The 17,555-nt window shown below is 40.5% G+C and overlaps 1 protein-coding gene across 1 annotated transcript in view; it reads left to right on the plus strand.

Annotated features, from left to right (window-relative positions):
• DUSP22 (dual specificity phosphatase 22) overlaps positions 1–16,336 on the plus strand; it is a 33,424-nt gene extending 17,088 nt beyond the window's left edge. Inside the window, exons 3-6 of the mRNA XM_010082620.1 lie at positions 5,859–5,899; positions 11,332–11,406; positions 12,932–13,103; positions 15,469–16,336. Of these exons, the coding sequence (XP_010080922.1) occupies positions 5,859–5,899; positions 11,332–11,406; positions 12,932–13,103; positions 15,469–15,654 (474 nt within the window). The 3' untranslated portion in view covers positions 15,655–16,336. The remainder of the gene's footprint in view (positions 1–5,858; positions 5,900–11,331; positions 11,407–12,931; positions 13,104–15,468) is intronic.
• Positions 16,337–17,555: the final 1,219 nt, after the last annotated feature.

The raw sequence follows: 17,555 nt of genomic DNA on the forward strand, positions 1-17,555 counted from the left end.
TCAGCAGGTTCAGTTTGGTGCATTACTGGACAAAAACCCTTTATAAACTCTTGTTGGTTTGGCTTGAGGAAGCTTTTTGCTGGCAGTTTCCCACTTTAGCTTTTTTGCTGAAATGCCCCTAAACAAAAATAAGTCCTGTCTTCATCTGTTGATGTGACGACTCAAATTAACACATGGTTTTTGACTAACCTGAAAGAACTTGCCAGGTGCTGGAGGTTTTCTATTTGCATCTGGGTTCACAAATTTAAGTTTAGGGGTTTGTGTTTAAAAAAAATTTCTTGGAAGTCGTTGATGGTATCTTTACATATATTTAAATAGAGAGGTTTAATGCCAAAAATACAATCCTGCTCTTTTTAAACCTTTTGTTTTACAATCCCTTTCCCCCAACCTCTGCCCTTGGAGAACAGAAATTTCGTAATTTCTGTAATCATTCCCCCTCTCCTCACCTTTTAACATCTGAAGTTCTAGATTCACATTTCCAGTGCAAACTAGAACCTCAGAAATGTTGTATGTGTGCCAGTGGTGGGGACACTGTTCTGAAGAATATCTGTAAAAAAACATTACTTGGAAAACCCACTAAACATGAAATAATGAGTAGCATTTTTAGTCCTTCTCTTATTCTCCTGCCTACTGTTTTGCTAGAGTACTCAGTTTTGTATAAAAATCATTGGATAGTTTTCTTTTACAGATAAACTGTATGTTAGTATGATTTAGGGTGTAATCAAACTGAGCATCACTCTTAATGACTTCAGAACATCTTTGATCACTACAAAGAAGCAAATATCCATATAAGAACTGCATTTGTCTCACAACACTGTTCTTTACACCTTATTCTGTTCAGAGTCAAAATTATTCTCGGTATTGTGTGATTGAATTTGTGCGTGCTCTTTAGAGAACCTATTCTCAGTCACCCATTATCTGACTTACAGATGTGCCATTTTGCTACTGCAAAATTCTACATGTTCTACTAAAAAAACCCAAATGCCAGTTTTTACAAGTTTAGTTAAGATGAAGCTGGAGTTTTTAAAATAGATTATAGGTAAGTAGAATAGAACCAGAATGTTCTGGACAAACTGGACTGTTACTTTTCCTGGGCACTTAATGAAATACTGGATTTAATAACAAAGATATAATTATCTTTTTGAAAAGCTAATGATATTAGGAAGGTGTTGTTCTATAGTCTTACTGACTTTTCCAAATGTGAGATAACTCTTTGATTTCTGGTCTTAGTAGATCGAACTCTAAAATCAGAAATTTGAAAATTACTGCAATTCCATTAATACCTTAGTAATTGTAGTGTAAAATCTCTGCATATGTGTGTGTGTGCCTAAACCTTTTTGGTTTACCTCAATACTCAGTGCAGCAGAACTGACTTGGTTCTAGAATCTGTGATGAAATTGTGCAAGTACTGTCACTGTTTCTCAAATAACAGTGAATTTTAGAAATTTTACTTAACTCTCGCTTGTTTCAACTTTGACAATCTTGAAATAAGAATACTTGCTCTAGTTTTGTTAGCTCTCACTGTATCGGTTTAACTGTAGCATTTAGTTTCAGAGTCGAAGGCAGACAGAAATCTAGTTTTGGTGGTTGCTGAAACAGAAGAGTAAATTATTTTATTTTACTGTTTTTTTTTTTTTTTGAGGTAATCTAATTTCAAAAGAAATGGGAGTGCTGCTTTTATTTGATGAGGGTATCAGGATCATCGTGTGAATAATAAGGAAAGAGTTTAGAGAAGTGTGTGTATTGGAGGGTAGGGGTGTTTGGTGGTAAAGGTGATTGGAGAAAGGAAAGCGAGCAATGATTTAAAAGTAACAAGTGGAAAGTAGTAGTGCATCAAGATGAGCAGAAGAAAGCTGTATTCAGCATATAATTGATCTAGAGGCTTGGGTTTGAACACATTCCATATGTATGGAATGTTTTATTATGTAAGAACATGCATAACTTCTGTTTAATTAAAAATGTTGGATTGATTTTTTTTTTAATGGATAATCTGGGAAAAAAGCTTGTTTGTAGAGATAAGACATGACTGACACAGTTGTCAGCTGAAGAAATGTTTGAATAACAACATATTAACAGCAGTTTTCAATAAATAAAGTTAATCTATTAATATAGGATTTAAAATAATATTTATCTTTGAATCAGTTTTTTTTAACTGCAAGCTTTTCTCTTTGCTTTGAACAAATACCATATTTTTGGGATGAGTTAGCTATTCTGTGGCACCTAATTTAGCATGTATAGGTGAAGTGGTACAATACCTGTTTTGAGTTGTTCTGTTCTTCCTCTACTGAATAATTTTTAGAGAATTATCATTCCTAGGGAACAAACCAGAGTTAATTTAAAAATAAATTAATAAATAAAAGACTTCCATATGGCCGACATCAAATTTGTATTTTGTCTTTACATCTTTATTAATATGCAATTTTGTTTCAGCTTTGGCTATTGCATTTGCAACCAGGTTCAAGTTTATTTAATGAAACTGTAGACTAGTTACTGATTTGGAGCTTGTTGAAATGTTGAAATTTTCGGTAGGAGCTGGTCTGCTTTACTCTTCAACAATCTTTTGATTTAGGTTGATCTGTTTTAGTCGCTGTTTCGGTGATTGTTGCCTCCTTACATCTTGCACTTTGCAGTTTCAGAATGGCAAACTGCTAAGTAATAAAATTGTGATGCCTCTGTCTTTCTTGCATGCTAGTACCCCATCTAAAATGTTGTAGGTATTTACTTGTTCGGTTGGCATACACTGTTCTGCTTTGAAAGGTCCCTTTGGGACAGTTCTTAGATGTTATCTGCAGGTTATGTGCACAGGAAGGACAGCAGTGTCTTGGGGTACAAATATACAAATAATATGATCCTGGGTAGTGTTGTGTTTTTTTTTTTTTTTCAAAGAACAGTCACAAATAGCAGGGTTCAGTAATTAAGTATCTTCCTATTGCCAATATGTTTAAATACTAAAGTCTATCCAGCGTATGTGAGGAAAAGCTCATTCCAGCAATCAACATATGAGTATCTATACAGAAAATCCCTTGAAGTTACATTTATGAATGCCTGCCTCATTCAATCTTCTGTCATCGTTGTATTTCACATCTCCAATTACAATGAATTAATCGTATTACGATCATTATTATTTCAAGCAAGAGAAGTAAAACCTGATGGTAGGGTGGGATCCTCAGGAGTTACCAACTTTGGCCAAACTCTGTTTGGGTTGAAGTCACTGAGAGTTTCACTGTTGATTTTTGTGGGAATCGGGTTAGGTCACTGCACAGTACTTTAGAAATCTCACCTCTATTTCTGAGTTGAGTGTGCGATTATTTCCTTACAGGGAGGAGTCCATCACCACAGCCTTCCAAAAACACCATGCAAGTGACACGCATCTGTCAAAATACCAAATTCCAGTAACTTTAATTATCTCCTATCAGAGAAGCTATATTAGTAAGGCTGATAGGCTGATGTGTTGAGCATTTGCAAGCACAGTAGTGAAAAGAGTGCTGTGGGCTTCACTGAAGTTGTTGGCGCTGAAGACCTCCAAGATCAGCCTCTGGATGAGCCATTCAGTACCATGTGTGGTCTCTCATAGGCTAGTTTCATCTGTGCTTGTGGTAGTGGGAACTAGCCAGCCAGGACAAAAAAAGAACAATGTGGGTCTTAAACTTGTTCTGGTGCTACTTCTGCTTTTAAAGTGAACATGATCTGAAAACCCCTCTGCACTCAGCCTGTGAAAAGCACTCAGCATGTGCCATAGCTTCTGAAATCTGTGGAACAACTTGCGTCAGTGCATGCTGGAGGAGCAAACCTTCTTGCATATAGTGCACTCCAGAGTTAAGCTGTCTCATACCTTTGATTTTCTTCCTGGTTTTTCCCTTGGTGGTGCAGAGTTAGTAGCATGGAGTTGTCTAGAGGTGTGGGGGAAAAAGCAACATGTAAATTTACTTTCAGGTCACAGGCCCTCGTTCTACTGGAGTGACTCACTTGAAGTGATACTAGTGTCCGAGATAAACCTCTCAGATGTGTCATACAAGATGCTTATTATCGTAATTAATCTGTCACAATATAATAATCATCTTTGGCTCCACAGCCTATCAATGTATGTATTGCTGCTACATCGCCTTTGTAGATGAACGTATCTGTGCAAGCCGTTGTGGATCAGCTTATGGCTGTGGAACCATCCTGCTCTCCTGCTGCAGGCATCCCTTCTGCTGATACAGGGCAGGAGGAACTATTACTTGCTGATGCTGTTGCTTCCAACAGCAAGCTGCTTTGGTTTGCAAACTGGCTTCATTCTCATTCTCTCTCCCCTCAGCTGCCTTTGGCATGCAGCTCTTGTGCTAAATGCCGTGTGCTGTCGCTGGCTTGGTGTTGTCCTGATGGTGCCTTCTCCCTTCTCAGGCACAGCCACATCTCTGTCTCCATGGTTGGGACTGCCTGCAGAGCCTTCCCTGCTCTGGCTCTGCCTTCCCCAAACCAGAAGGCCATAGACAGTAGCAGCTCTCCTCTGGCTGTGGCACGCTGGGGATGGCCTGTCAGAGCAAGGGAGTTTGATCAAACATGGAGGGGACAGGGCAGGCTCTCAGATCTGTGTGGCTGTGAAGAAGATACTGGCTGAAGGAGTTCGGGTGGGTTGAGAAGATGGCTGGTGCCATGTGTAAGAGGTGGTGAAGAGACGGGTGAGGTATGACCACATCCTTTCTGGCACAGTGGTGAAGTTCATGCCTGTTGTAGAGGATTAGCATGATGTATCATGGTGCTAGGGGACTGGACCCCTTACAAAAGGGATTGCTCTTTGGTATAAGGAGGCAAGTGAAGTAACAAAGGGCATGTAGAGGAAATTAAAGAGGGGTTCCTGAGCCAGCAAAGTAAAGGTGGTGTTGGAGAAGACGTCACCTTGGGTAGTCATTACAGCTGATCAATGAAAATTCCCCAAACTCTCCACCCCCACACACCCCAGCTGGCAAATGAAATGTCTGGTAGGTGTATGTTGTGTTTCACCTTGTTGGCAAAGGATCTCTTATAGATAAATGTGACAAGTCAAAAGACTTCCAGTGAATGATTTCTGGTTTTGTGTGTCTGAGCTGCAGCCTATATTCTTGGAAGTCCTATATGAGAAGTTAGCTAAATATGCTTTCAGAAGTGTTCTTTTGCTTAACAGTCATAGGAGCAAAACAAGCATTGAAAAAAAAATGACAGTTAAAATGAACGTTGACAATGCAAAGCAGTAGTGTATGATTATAGTGTTGTTTTAAATATACCCGGTAACATTTTTAATGCATCAGAAATGGTTATCTAACTTCCCTAATTGATCTTGTACCTTGTTATGACAGCTGACTAAAAGTGAGGCTAACTGTGGAAGAAAGTCTCAGCTTTATAGTTGTTCTTCTTGAAGTTTCCAAAAAAATAAAAAACAAAACCCATTCCACAAACGTGTTTCTTCTCAGAAATGCATTTTGTTTGGTTTATCAGCTAGGTAAAGAAAAGTGATTGCATGGGATTAAAAGAAATTGCTTCTCACAATTTTAGGTTGTAACATCTGCTTAGAGAAGGGGAAGGGCAGGAGAAGATGCAACCTAGTTCCTCGAAAAAGAGCTTTACGCCTTTTTAGTAAAGGTGTTTCTATTTTAAAAAGCTTGCTATTGGGCCTTGGGATAAGTGTGACTAAGCTATGTCCTGGTGTCTTAGCAACAAAGCAGATGTGAAAACTTTTAAAATCTGGCTGCATAGAGATGATATCTGCTTGTCTGGATAATGGTGTGCCTTCCTCAAAGTCAATAAAACTGTACCACTCCAGAGCAGGACTTGCACGGTGGTGGATAAATGTCTTTAACTTGGATATTTTCTTCTCATTCCTTTTTTGCTTCTTTACACAGGGAGTGAAGTATCTGTGCATTAACTCACCCTCACAGAACTTGTAAGTTTTCTTTAAAAATAAATCACAAAACCCGAGAAATCCCTTCATGCCATGATGCTGGTTTTACAATGAGCTGAAAGATACGATTCTGATCTCTCACAAGTATTACACAAATGTGGTTTTCAGTCTGTTAAGAAAACACAGTAACGCTTTATTCCAGCCACTTTGATTCAGGCTCTGCTTTTTGTGTGTGAGGGTTTGTAGGGGGGTCAGTATGTAAACAGTCTTCTTCATTTGTGGCCTTAAGCTTCAGGAATTCCTTAGTGAGTCTGGTCCTAATTTAGTCCCAGTGTATTCTAGCCATTGTTTTTGTAAATCTTTCTGCTTGACTGCTCTCTTTTTTTGTTAGTGCTATCTCCAGACATTAATGAGAAGAAAATATTTGAAGGAGGTATGAAGGCTGGTGTTTCAAGGGTTGAAATAAATTCCTCACAGTGGGCCATCAAGATAAAGTCTCAGTGTGCAAACTACCCCTGCAACTATCCTCTCTGGACTTCTTGAACCTGCCTTAGAAGACTCCGCTGCTCTTAGCAGTAGGCTGGCATGGCAAGGAGTTTCTGCGCTGCGGTGACTCTTGCCTTGAGGATATATGTACTGAAACTAGGGTGTCCCAGCCTTGCTCTTTCTCATCTCCGCTAATGTTCATGAAATGCTAGTTGACCTTCCCTTGGTTTTAATGTTTTGAACCATTCAGCACAGCAAGTCTTGATTCCAAAGAGAAATCAAAACAGGTTTTGTAAGATAACTTGGATGGTGACCAACTCTTTCTTCTAGAGCTCACTGTTTATGGTGGGGAGAGGTGAGGGGGGTTTCAGCCACATCCTGCTACCAAATTTTGTAGAGAAACAAGTAGTTGAAAGAGGCCTGTCAGGTACGGAAGGAAATGCAGCAGTGCTTTTCTCTCACATCATAGCAACATTCTGGCTCATGCTTTCAGGGGGATATTTTTAGAATGTGTGTTTCTCGTACCCTAGAAATATTCCAGGGTGCCATTTGACGTGTGGTGAGTTGCCTTGTAATTCTGCATTTCTGTTGTGATTTTAGAGGAACAGGAGGAAAAAAAAAAAAACCTAAACCCACCACACACACAACCCTCCCTTCAGCCCCCAACAAAAAAAACCCCAAAACCCTGAATTTCAAGACATCTGTAATGAGAAGACAGACAGCTAACTGCTTTTGTCATGGATAACTTTTGTGGCCTTAATACTTAAATAATAAAAATAAATTAATTTTTAAAAAAATCCTTTTGTGAAGGAAAAAAGATTAAGATTAGAGGGAAACATTTACATGTTGTCATATTAATTTGTTTGTTGGTATGCTGAGATCTGCGTAGCATTTCTGAAAATGTTCTGTAAACCTGCTTCCTTTGTTAATAGAGATCTGGATCAGTTGGGAATGGAAATAGAAAAGACAGCAATTGTGATGAATGTTAATCAATGTACAATTCAGCCCCTCCCTCACTGTTAAATATTGAGGAGTTATACTGAAAAACCACCTCTGGCGCTTGAACTGTCTGGCGCAGTACCAAAGCTTTTAGAGCTTCAGCAAGAAGGTACAACATTTGCATGGGTGTTGTTTCTGTTATGCTGCAGGCATCTGAAGTAGTTGCTTTGGTATCAGGTGGTTGCAAGCAAACATAATTACTTCCAATACTGATACATTTTATCACTTAAATAAAACTTGATAAGTAACCAATTTTTCTTTTTTGCTTTGGACAGTCCAGATCTTCAAGTAAAATCAAACCATGGTGCTTGCAAATAGCAATGTTTCTTGGTTTGCACATACAATCTTTTGAAAGCAAGAGGAAGCTGTCTTTGTTCAGTCTATGAGGATTTGACACAATCTTACCTAGGACTGGTTAACTGTGCTGCTTGTGCCCTCTACAGAGGCGGGGATAGCCAGGGAACAGGAAAGGGAATTGGTCCCTCTGCAATGTCTTTGTGTGTCTGCCCTCTGCTTTCAGAAGAGGGATTCTGGTGATGTCAGGAAAAAAAATAAATAGCGGCATGCTGTATTGCAGGTCCTTGCATTTTCTTAGCCATGGTTGACAGGCAAAACTGACCAGATACACACTGCTGTCTTGGCTGTCTCTCTGAATAGCAAATTTGTCAGAAGCTTTGCTGCTACTTTACAACCCCTGTCAGGTTGATAAGGTCCAACTGAAAGCATTTACCCACTGAATTACCCACTGTGAGCACTTAATTCACTTCAGCTTAGTTTTTTGTGAGGGAAACTTCTGGTTTCTTATGTGTTAATGCACATGTACTCCTAGTAAGATTTTTTAGTGGAGCTTCCTTCCTCAGCAGGATGAATTGCCAGGGAAATACAGCAGGGATTCCCCTGCTACCGTGGGTGGTCACTAAAGTGGCCAAAAGCTTGCTTCTACTCCCATGTTCTGCCCTTACCAAGCATAGAAATCAAGTAGTTTCTTTTTAGACTCGAGATGCTTCCTAGGCATTAAATTAGTGTTTTCCCTGGACTGTGAGAATTTTACCTTGGGCCCTGGACTTCTTCAGAAATGTTATCGCCTATAGAACCTGTTACTAAAAAGTTAAGTTCTATAGAAATCAAATCTTCCCTTCCTGTTCTGTTCCAGCTAATTGTCTTGGGCTACGTGTTTCTTAGGAACTAACCTCCAATGGTCAGACTGCTAGTGGTAATAATACAGAAGCCAAATAACCTATTAAGAAAATAAATTTAGATGAATTTTTGCATTTACATTGCCAAAAGAAACATCAAGATGCTTCTTCATATCTGATTTGGATGCTTTATTTTTAACCTTTATAATACTTGCAGAAGTCTGACTAGCAACGAATGAATATGTGGATCTGGTATCATAACTCTGCGCTCAGCCTAGTTTTGGATTATCCAGTTTGCTAATGCGTAAGTTTAGATAATTTTTACAACATGCTGGTAGGGTCACTGTACTAGTTCTTCTTCCTGTGGTGTTTTCCCACTGTGAAGATGATGCAGTTCAGGACCCAGCTTTAAGCTGGGAGATGTAAAAGCCAGATATCGTATAATAAATTGTTTTGAAGTAACTGTTCAGTCCAACAGGCTGCAAATCAACGCATTTGTCAAGTGCTTTGCTGTTACAGATGGTAATCAACTGTTCTGTGGTTAATGTAAGACTTACCATTCTTTGTGTCTGTGGCATTTGCCACACAGCTAATTTGCCCTCAAGCTTAGTTGCCATGTAAATATGGTTTGTACCATAACTTTGAAAATTAGTTTAGGCAATTGTGTCTGCTGGAGCCAGCAGAGACCCTGATACCAGGAGGTTGTGGAGGAGTACATTTCTCCTTTTCTCTGACTCAAGGTAAGGAGGTGCTATGGTTCTACAGAGCAGCGCTAAGCTTGGCTATTTCTCTTGCTTTCATGAATGCCTGTAAACACTGACACTTGACAGTGTATCGGCAGACCAAGTGTCAGCAATAAGGAAGGGTGAATAAAACTGAGTGAATGGAGTTCACTGCTAGCTATATTTAGTACCTTGCAAAGGTGTTATGCTCATTTGCAGAGATTTTTCAAAACTTGTGCTAACCATTGAAATGAATTCACTCATGCTTGGAGCTGTGCTGTTGGTCAGATTTTCTAGAGAGAAAGAGAAAAGATGGATGTATGAAAAGATTGGGATGCTGTCAATCCAGCCCTAACCAAGTTTAATCTGACTGAATCTGTTCAATCAGATAAGTGCTCCTTCATTGTGCAATAGCAGCACTTCTTGCACGTACAGCCCGATGTCTCATTTGTCCTCTGAGTTCATTTACGTGAAGCTGCTTGTGCCCCCCAGACAGACCTGAGTGCTGTGATCTGTTAGAACTCAGCCGGTGAAAATGTTTTGGAATGGCAGTCTGAGTAGAAGTGCATTTGTAAAGTTTCTTCACTTGTTCCACATACTTGATGGGGTTCTTGAGAAACAAAATCCTGAGCTGACATGCTGTCCTAAAGCTTGGGATTGCATAGTGCCTTGAAATTTTCCAAGTAAATCACTCAAATCTTCTCCAGCTGTGTTCTCCATGTTGTATCCAGTGATGCAAGAACTGCCTTGGAGAACTGTCTGGGCTTTGGGATCCCTCTTTTTGGATATTTCAGTTTAGACATCATTGCCTTTGCAAGTTCCATAGGCACTATCACTCTACTGCATCACTGTTGTCCTCTTCCAGGTCTGAGTGTTTGTAGCATCAGCAGCTGCACTGTTGGGCAGGAAAGGAAGCTTCCTTTTATGTGGGTATTCCTGATTTTTGTGCGGCTGCTGATGCTGGGCTGAGGTTTTTTCTTTTACCCTTGTGGTATAATATTCACACTGAGAGGGGAAACATCTTGAATACAGGACGTTGAGTTTCATGGGTGTTGAGCGCAGTGTGCTTTCAGGTTCATCTTTGCCAATGAGCCTGGTCCTGACTGCCCCTGCAGAAGCTCTCTATTCTGTGTTGCAAACATCGCTACTGCTTGCAAGCTTAAACTAGAAGAGCACTCAAAGGCCACAGTGAACTCCAACTCTAGTGAACTAAGAGGTGCTCCCTGCACCTGTGATGAATTCCAGGCAGCCCCAAAGGCTTTGCAGTCTGAAAGGCAGAGGCAGGGTGAGCTACCTGGGATGTAGGGAGGTGATGCTGCAGATTTGCCGAGATGATGACAGCTGCCCGGTTACTTTCCTTCAGACTTACCCCACTTAAAATGAGGAGGCATAATGAGAGGATAATGGGAGTACAAACCTTAAGGTTTGTAAACCGAGTCTTTATCTTCTCCGTGCTTTTTCCTATACTGCTTTAAAAAAGGTAGGCTGTAGGCAGGGGTTGGCTGACACTCTGAATAAAGGCAGTCAGAAGGGCTACTGCAGTGTGAGAGGAGACTGGAAGTAGCTGAAGAAGCCAGGCCTTGAATTGATAATTTTTTCATAGCAGGGACAAAAGGAAGAGATTTCATGTTGCAAAGAAGAAAGTCATAACGTTTAGATGTGTCCTAGTACATGGTTTGAAGGAGGGAGGAGAAGTCAAAGTTAAGTTTGAGTAGCAGGTAGTGGATGCCTCTTTGTGAGAGGCAGCATGCCTTGAACTGTTCGTGTAGTCGTGCTGAGTTTCATCTGACATCTGAGAGTATGCAAGGCCATGTTGGGTCAAATTACTAGTTTAAAGAGGATTTAAACACAAACTGAAACACAGACTTGGCAGTCATCAGAATAAAGCATTAATGTTTATCACATTGTAGTGCCTAAGATACTAGTTTCTTCTTCATGTAGAGTGGAGAATAACTATGCCAATGAGTTTTGAGTTTCATTGGCAGGCACAAACTTTTACCTTTTAAGATGTGTATTCAGTTCTAAATTCTAGAAACAGCGCTAAGTGAGCTTTCAGATACATTTCTCTTTCTAAGTAGTGATTTTACTAAATAGGGCACTTTGTTTATTCTCCTTCTGCTTCTGTTTTCAGGGCAAGGCATTTCAGAGAGAGCATAAAATTTATTCACGAGTGCCGGCTTACAGGTGAAGGCTGCCTAGTTCATTGGTATGTATACCACTTGCTAAAAATATGTCTTAAGAGTTTCTCTACCTTGATTTGGATGTTCATAATTTGAATGATAAGTTAGTGTTCACCTCCTTTTTACAGCAAAATCCTCTTGGGCTGAAATGCTGCCTTTATTTGAGGAGCCCCAGATGATTTGCAAATGCTATTAAAGCCAAGCCTCATGCTAGGATTTTTGGGTCACTGGGGTGGGAAGCTTCCCAGAGATAAAAGGAGCCCAAGACATTCTTCCTGACATTCTCTTCCTGTCAAATCTTTTTGTAGGATTGATTTGACTAGAGATATATTGACTAGAGACATATTATTTATTTAGCATTATTTTAATCACTGTATTTCTAAAGATTAGTTCCATAATGCTAATAATTTGATTAGTTTCTGTAACAGCTATTTTGGTGACTTCAGAGCTGTTAAAAACATTTTCCTCTGAACAGATTTTTTTTTTCCCCTTTTTTTCTGTAAACCACTGAAGCATTCAAACATCGCATTTGTTAATAGCAAGTCTCTGATTGGAGAGCTGCTCCTGGGACTGTAGAGAATAGAAAAGGAAATCCCACCCTGGGTTTTTTCTTGCTCTCTGCTATTGGTGGTAGTCGTTGTGCTGTGTGTCCAAGTGACTTATCTAAGTCTTTATCTGGAATCAGAGTCATCTCATGGTTTGAACACTGGACTTGTAGACAGGCCCTGGGCATAAATCCTCAAGTTTGCTGCTGGCTCATTATAGGGCTGTGCATGAGTCATTTGGTCGGTCTGCATGTACATTAAACAGGGATAATTTGTCTGAATTCTGACAGTTTTAAAAACACATATTTAAACCTGTGAAGCATTTCAAAAGAGTAAAATGTTCTCAAAATGCCGAGTGAAAGAGTCTGGTACAAATGTAACTCAAACACATGCTTTATTCTCATAGTAGTAATAGTTGGGACTTTTTTTATCCAGCGCTGTCAAACCAGTAATAGTGAATGATTGCTACTTTATCGCAGCACTTCATGTGGGGAAACTGGAGTCTTAAGAGTTGAAGTTGCACAGTACATGGATAGCAGAAAGAGGAAAAGAGCTCAAGCAACCAGACATACATACTTTAGCAGCTCAGCTAGAGTTCATTTCAGCCACATGGAATTGAAGCCTTTGTGGTGGAGAAGGAATGGTCTTACTTCACTGCTGCGATCTATATATGCCGAAGAAAGTGGGTGACTTATAGCTTATTAAAAACCAAATATAACTTAGAACATGTGCACTGTCCCCTGGTTTTGTGGAGACTTAATACTTATTTTTTCCTTTCCAGTCTCATATGACTTACCACTCAGAACCCACTTTCTCAGACTTGTCATAGATTAGTTCTGATGCATTTGAAAAAGCAGCACCAAAACCTTTCAACTCAAATACTGTAACATTTCTTCCTGGTGGCAAGCAAAACAGCAGTCTGCTGTGATGTTGGGAAGTGATGCTTTAACTGTGATAGATGAAGTACAGCACTACTTCAATTTATTTCACCTCCTTTTTCATGCAGCCTTGCAGGTGTCTCCAGGAGTGTAACACTGGTAGTTGCTTATATCATGACCATCACGGACTTTGGTTGGGAAGATGCACTGTCTGTTGTGCGTGCAGCGAGATCCTGTGCCAATCCTAACATGGGCTTCCAGAGGCAGCTACAGGACTTTGAAAAACACAGTGTGGATCAGGTAAGTGAATTAGAGACAAATTAGCTGCAAAACACAACCCCAAGTCTCAGATCATGGCCTACTTCTTATTATGCTAAGGCCTGGCTGGTTTATCTGAGTCCCTGTTTTCTGTTGAGGGGAGTGGTTTCTTGGCCAAGCCTGCTCGAGTGGGGAGGTGTGACTAGAACTGTGAAAGGTATCAGGGAATGCTGGATGGGAGAAGAGACCAAACAAAACATCTAAACACACCTCCTGCCCAGCTGTGCTCTCAACACAGTGATTGCTTCATGCGTGCTAAGGCGCAATAGAAGACTGACACTTTTAGCAGGGTAAAAACTAAACAGAGTTGCTAAGAATGCTCCAACTTCAGACCAAACTCTAAGTACCAGTTGCATAAAAATAGTGCAACCCGCCCAAAACATTCATTTGGAATGGTAAGTGGGAAAGAAATCATAATCAGAAATCTTTGCTATCCAGGAGTTAAACTGGGTTCTCATTATGACTTATGTGTCGTGTTCCCCCCTCCACCTCCTGTGTCTAAGACTTAATACATTTTCTGATGCGTAGAACAGCCTCAGATCTGACCCTTTTTTTCTTAGGCTTTGAAGGCTTTGTAGGACTAGGTGAATTGTGGGAACAATAAGAATGCAAAGTGGTTTTCATTTAAAAAAAAAATCAGTTTCTTACCCCTAAAAAGAACCATCCCACGCAAAAGACCTTTTCCCCGTGGGTGATCGGTGACTTCCACTTATGTTAACAACCTGCTCTGGCCATTCCCTCTGTTTCCATTGCTCAGCATGTTGCTCTTCTCTGTGCCTGTTGTGCTTATTAAAAATCAACAACAACAGAGGCAAACCAGAATTGGAAAGCAAAATACATTTAGGCTAAGATGTTGGTTTTCTTTTTTTATTCCACCCCTGTCGTTCTGTTGCAGAAAGCTCAGAGTTTAGAAATTACCCTTTGTTTTGCATGATGCAGTTTGCAACTGTAAATATTTGCGTTTTTTTAATATTTAACTGAATGTTTCCTGGATTGTTTGGAACTGGTGTAAATGGTAGAGTAACTGATTTTTAAGAGACAAAAGTCAGGGGGGACTTTCCAGACTTGTCTCCTTCCTCCCTTACAGTCATTTCTACTCTAATTGGTCTGGGCGAACAGCAATGACAATTAAGGCTATATGCAAATAGCCTGATAAAGACAGTAACGTCTCTCTTTTTTTCATCCACCATGGACGGCACATTCTGCCTCTTTTCACTGAGGGGGAGGCTGTAGGTTGCAAAAAGAAATATCCACCTGTAGTCACTGGCTGGGCTGTAGTTTCCTACTGTCTCTTAACAGCAACCACATCCTTAGCAGGTGTCTGTTTACACACCTGATTTCAGTGGAAGAATGCCATCTGCCAAGGGCATGAACTTTTTTCTGATTTCAGTAGCATGGGTGTTTTGCTGTGCCACTATAGGGTGGTATCCTGTGAGGTTTCTGGAATGGCGTCCTTTAGATGTTGGTCTTACAGGAAGGGGTTTAGTCACAGAGGTCAATTGGTGCTTTGCACCAATTCCAAACCTTCCACATGATAGCCTGCAGCTTCAGATTTGACTCAGGACCTTAACGATCTTTTAGGAATGGGAGGGAGCAACTATGTCGAAGTCTTATCTCCCAATGTCCTAGTAAATGGTCTTATGGATAAAGCTCTCCATGAGCCCCAAACAGCACAAAACTAGAAAAGTTAAAACTTGAGAAATGATCACAGGACTGTCATCCCCACTGGGACAGAATAGTTGGGGTCTGTGTCTACTTGCTGCTTCTGCAGAGAAGAGCAACAAGATTGTTAGGAATGACTGAGTGGACTCCAATTTTTCAATTGGCAAAGAAATTACAAAGAAGGATTTGATAAAGGTCTATAAAGTTGAGTGGAACAGAGAAAGTGAACATATATGACTTCCACTCTTCCCTGTAATGTGAGGGGGAGCTATCAATTGGCAGGTCTCCATCAAGGAAAGAAAGGGTTTTATACAATATCTGCTTATGGAGATAGGTGCATTTATACAATATCTACCTGTGGAGATAAGAGGAGGGTGCTTTTAAATCCAGGCCATCCTTGCCTGGTGGGTATTCCTTACTCTGTATCTCTCCAGTCAGTCAAGCTGTTATGCAAGTGTGTCATTTTAGGGGATGTAAGGGATCTCGGTGATTTCAAATGTGTGTTCCTGTGCCTATGTAGCCTGTGCTGCTATTGAAGGATATGCAATATTTGGAGCGCTTTTCTTTAAACTACTTCTGTTCTTAAAAGCTCTTGAAATTCTGCAGGACAGGAGGGAGTATTACTTGTGCATCAGTCTCATCCTACTGTTTCATCATATTTTTAATGTATGTTCAATTTCTGCAGTTCAGGCAGTGGCTGAAAGAAGAATACGGGGAAAACTCTTCTCAGGATCTGCAAGAAGCCAAAAATCTTCTGAGCAAATATAAAGAGCAGGCAGAGTTGCAGCAGAACACTGGAGGAAGACAGTGGAATAACAACTTCTCATCTGTGCCATCTCTCTCATACAGCAACTACACAACAGAGACCTAATTATAGGAGGTTGATTTCTTTTTTTTTTCTTTCTGCCTTTGGAAAACATCTTGCCATAATTTCCATCCCATCTTCAAGACTCTCAGCAGTAATCATGCAAACAGTTGATTTGTAGAAAGCTTCTTGGTGAAAATACTACATTATGTGTGTGTTTATGACTGTGTTTCACGCATTTTTATAATTTGGGCAGGATCAAGCTCTCTGTGTGCCCAGAAGCGTGATCCAGTTACTGTGGCTGAGCCAGTTTGTCAGCCAGCCACAGCCATTATCCCCATATGCCCACATTGTCTGGCATTTGCTGTGAGGTTAGCTCAACTCCTTTCTTTGTAGGCTAGCAAAGGGCTCTGAGAGATGAAGTCTGGTGATTCAAGCTGTGGCAGTTTGACATCTCTGCACTAGTAATGTGGCAAAGTTGTTATTGCACCTGAAGAAGGGAACTCAAGTCTGTGTCTTTGCTGCTCCTTTTCACAGTCCATTGGCAAGTAATACCGTGGAGGTGGGCTTGAGCTTGAATGCTAGACTGCAGACTGGAACAGGTGAGATATGGGTACGTGTACCTTTCTACCGACAATAGCATCTAGGAGAGAAGTGGGACAGACAGCTCTGAGTAATAATAGCTTCAACTGCCACAGTTGTACTTGCTTCAGTGCATGTGAGACAGAGCTGTCGGCAGAACTGCCGCAGGCCAAGCGCACCGAGACTGTTACCACAGCTCAGCTGATGTGCAGTGATTTAAACCGTGGTCCCTTGATTGTGCATCTGGTCTCCCAACACAAGCTGCTCTGGAGAATAGTTTATCAGGTCTCCAGTGCCGCTGAACTTTATTCCCCATGGAACACGTGCCTCTTCAACACATGCTCCTGCGCACATGATAATGTGTCTCCAAAGAGTGGGCTCGGTGTGAATGTGAACACCTATTTCTTTGCTTGTGCTGTGGTTTGCTCTTTGACTTCAGCTACCTCAAAAATGCTGTTCTTGTCATTGTGGTTGTAAATGCAACCTTGAAAATTGCCTTGTGTAATCTTAATCTGACACTGAATGAAGTTAGTGGGTGTGTGTGTGAGTGTACGTGTGCGTGTTTATTTCACAAATGTCTGTATTTGAGAAGTTTATTCTTTTGTTTTAAAATTTCCCATATTTCTCATTGGTTTAAAAATTGAGCTGTTTGAATTCAACTTTGTCATTTTAAATCCACTATATATTTTGCTGTGATCAGTTTCGTAGGAATGGATTTGTAAAATATGTTTTAAACTAGGCTAAAACTATGGGCCATACTCCACTCTAGCTAACATTGTGTATTTCTGGAATGGAGCCATTGCCTGACTGAAGTGTGTTCTAAGAGCATGACTTCAAATACGGCACTAGGGATGCTGGCAGCGTATTGATTTCTGATGTTGGAATGGAGGAGGCACTGATGCCAAAATCATGTCTTTGACTCAGAGGATGGAAGGCCTGTTGTTCTTGAAGGTTCCAGAAAGTAAAAAATACCTTCCAAACAGCCAGGTTAAAAAAACAAAAACAAAACCCTCATGTGTTTAAATGTGATGTATATTGTGCTAACAGCTGAGGACTGAGTGAGAAGCAGTCAGCATACTAAATAATTTAGACTGTTGTCTCTTTCAATTCCTTTGGATACTCTGACCTCTCATCCCTTCACAAGATTCCTCTTCATGTGATTTCCTGCTTGCTTTGGGTGGCAGTGAATTCTTGGGATGGGAGCAAGCCTTTTGGAGTCAAGCTCTGGCTGTTAAATATCTGTTGTAAAGTACCTTCAGAAAATATATGTTAGGGCTTGTGAAATATGGATTTTCCATATCAATAATTGCCAAAAAAGGAAAAAAGGGAATGAGGTGGAACTGGCCTGACCATTCCATCTGAGTCCAAGCCTGCGTCAGGGTCGT

Source organism: Pterocles gutturalis, unplaced genomic scaffold, assembly GCF_000699245.1.
Source record: "Pterocles gutturalis isolate BGI_N339 unplaced genomic scaffold, ASM69924v1 scaffold45814, whole genome shotgun sequence".
In the NCBI taxonomy this organism is placed as follows: Eukaryota; Metazoa; Chordata; class Aves; order Pterocliformes; family Pteroclidae; genus Pterocles; species Pterocles gutturalis.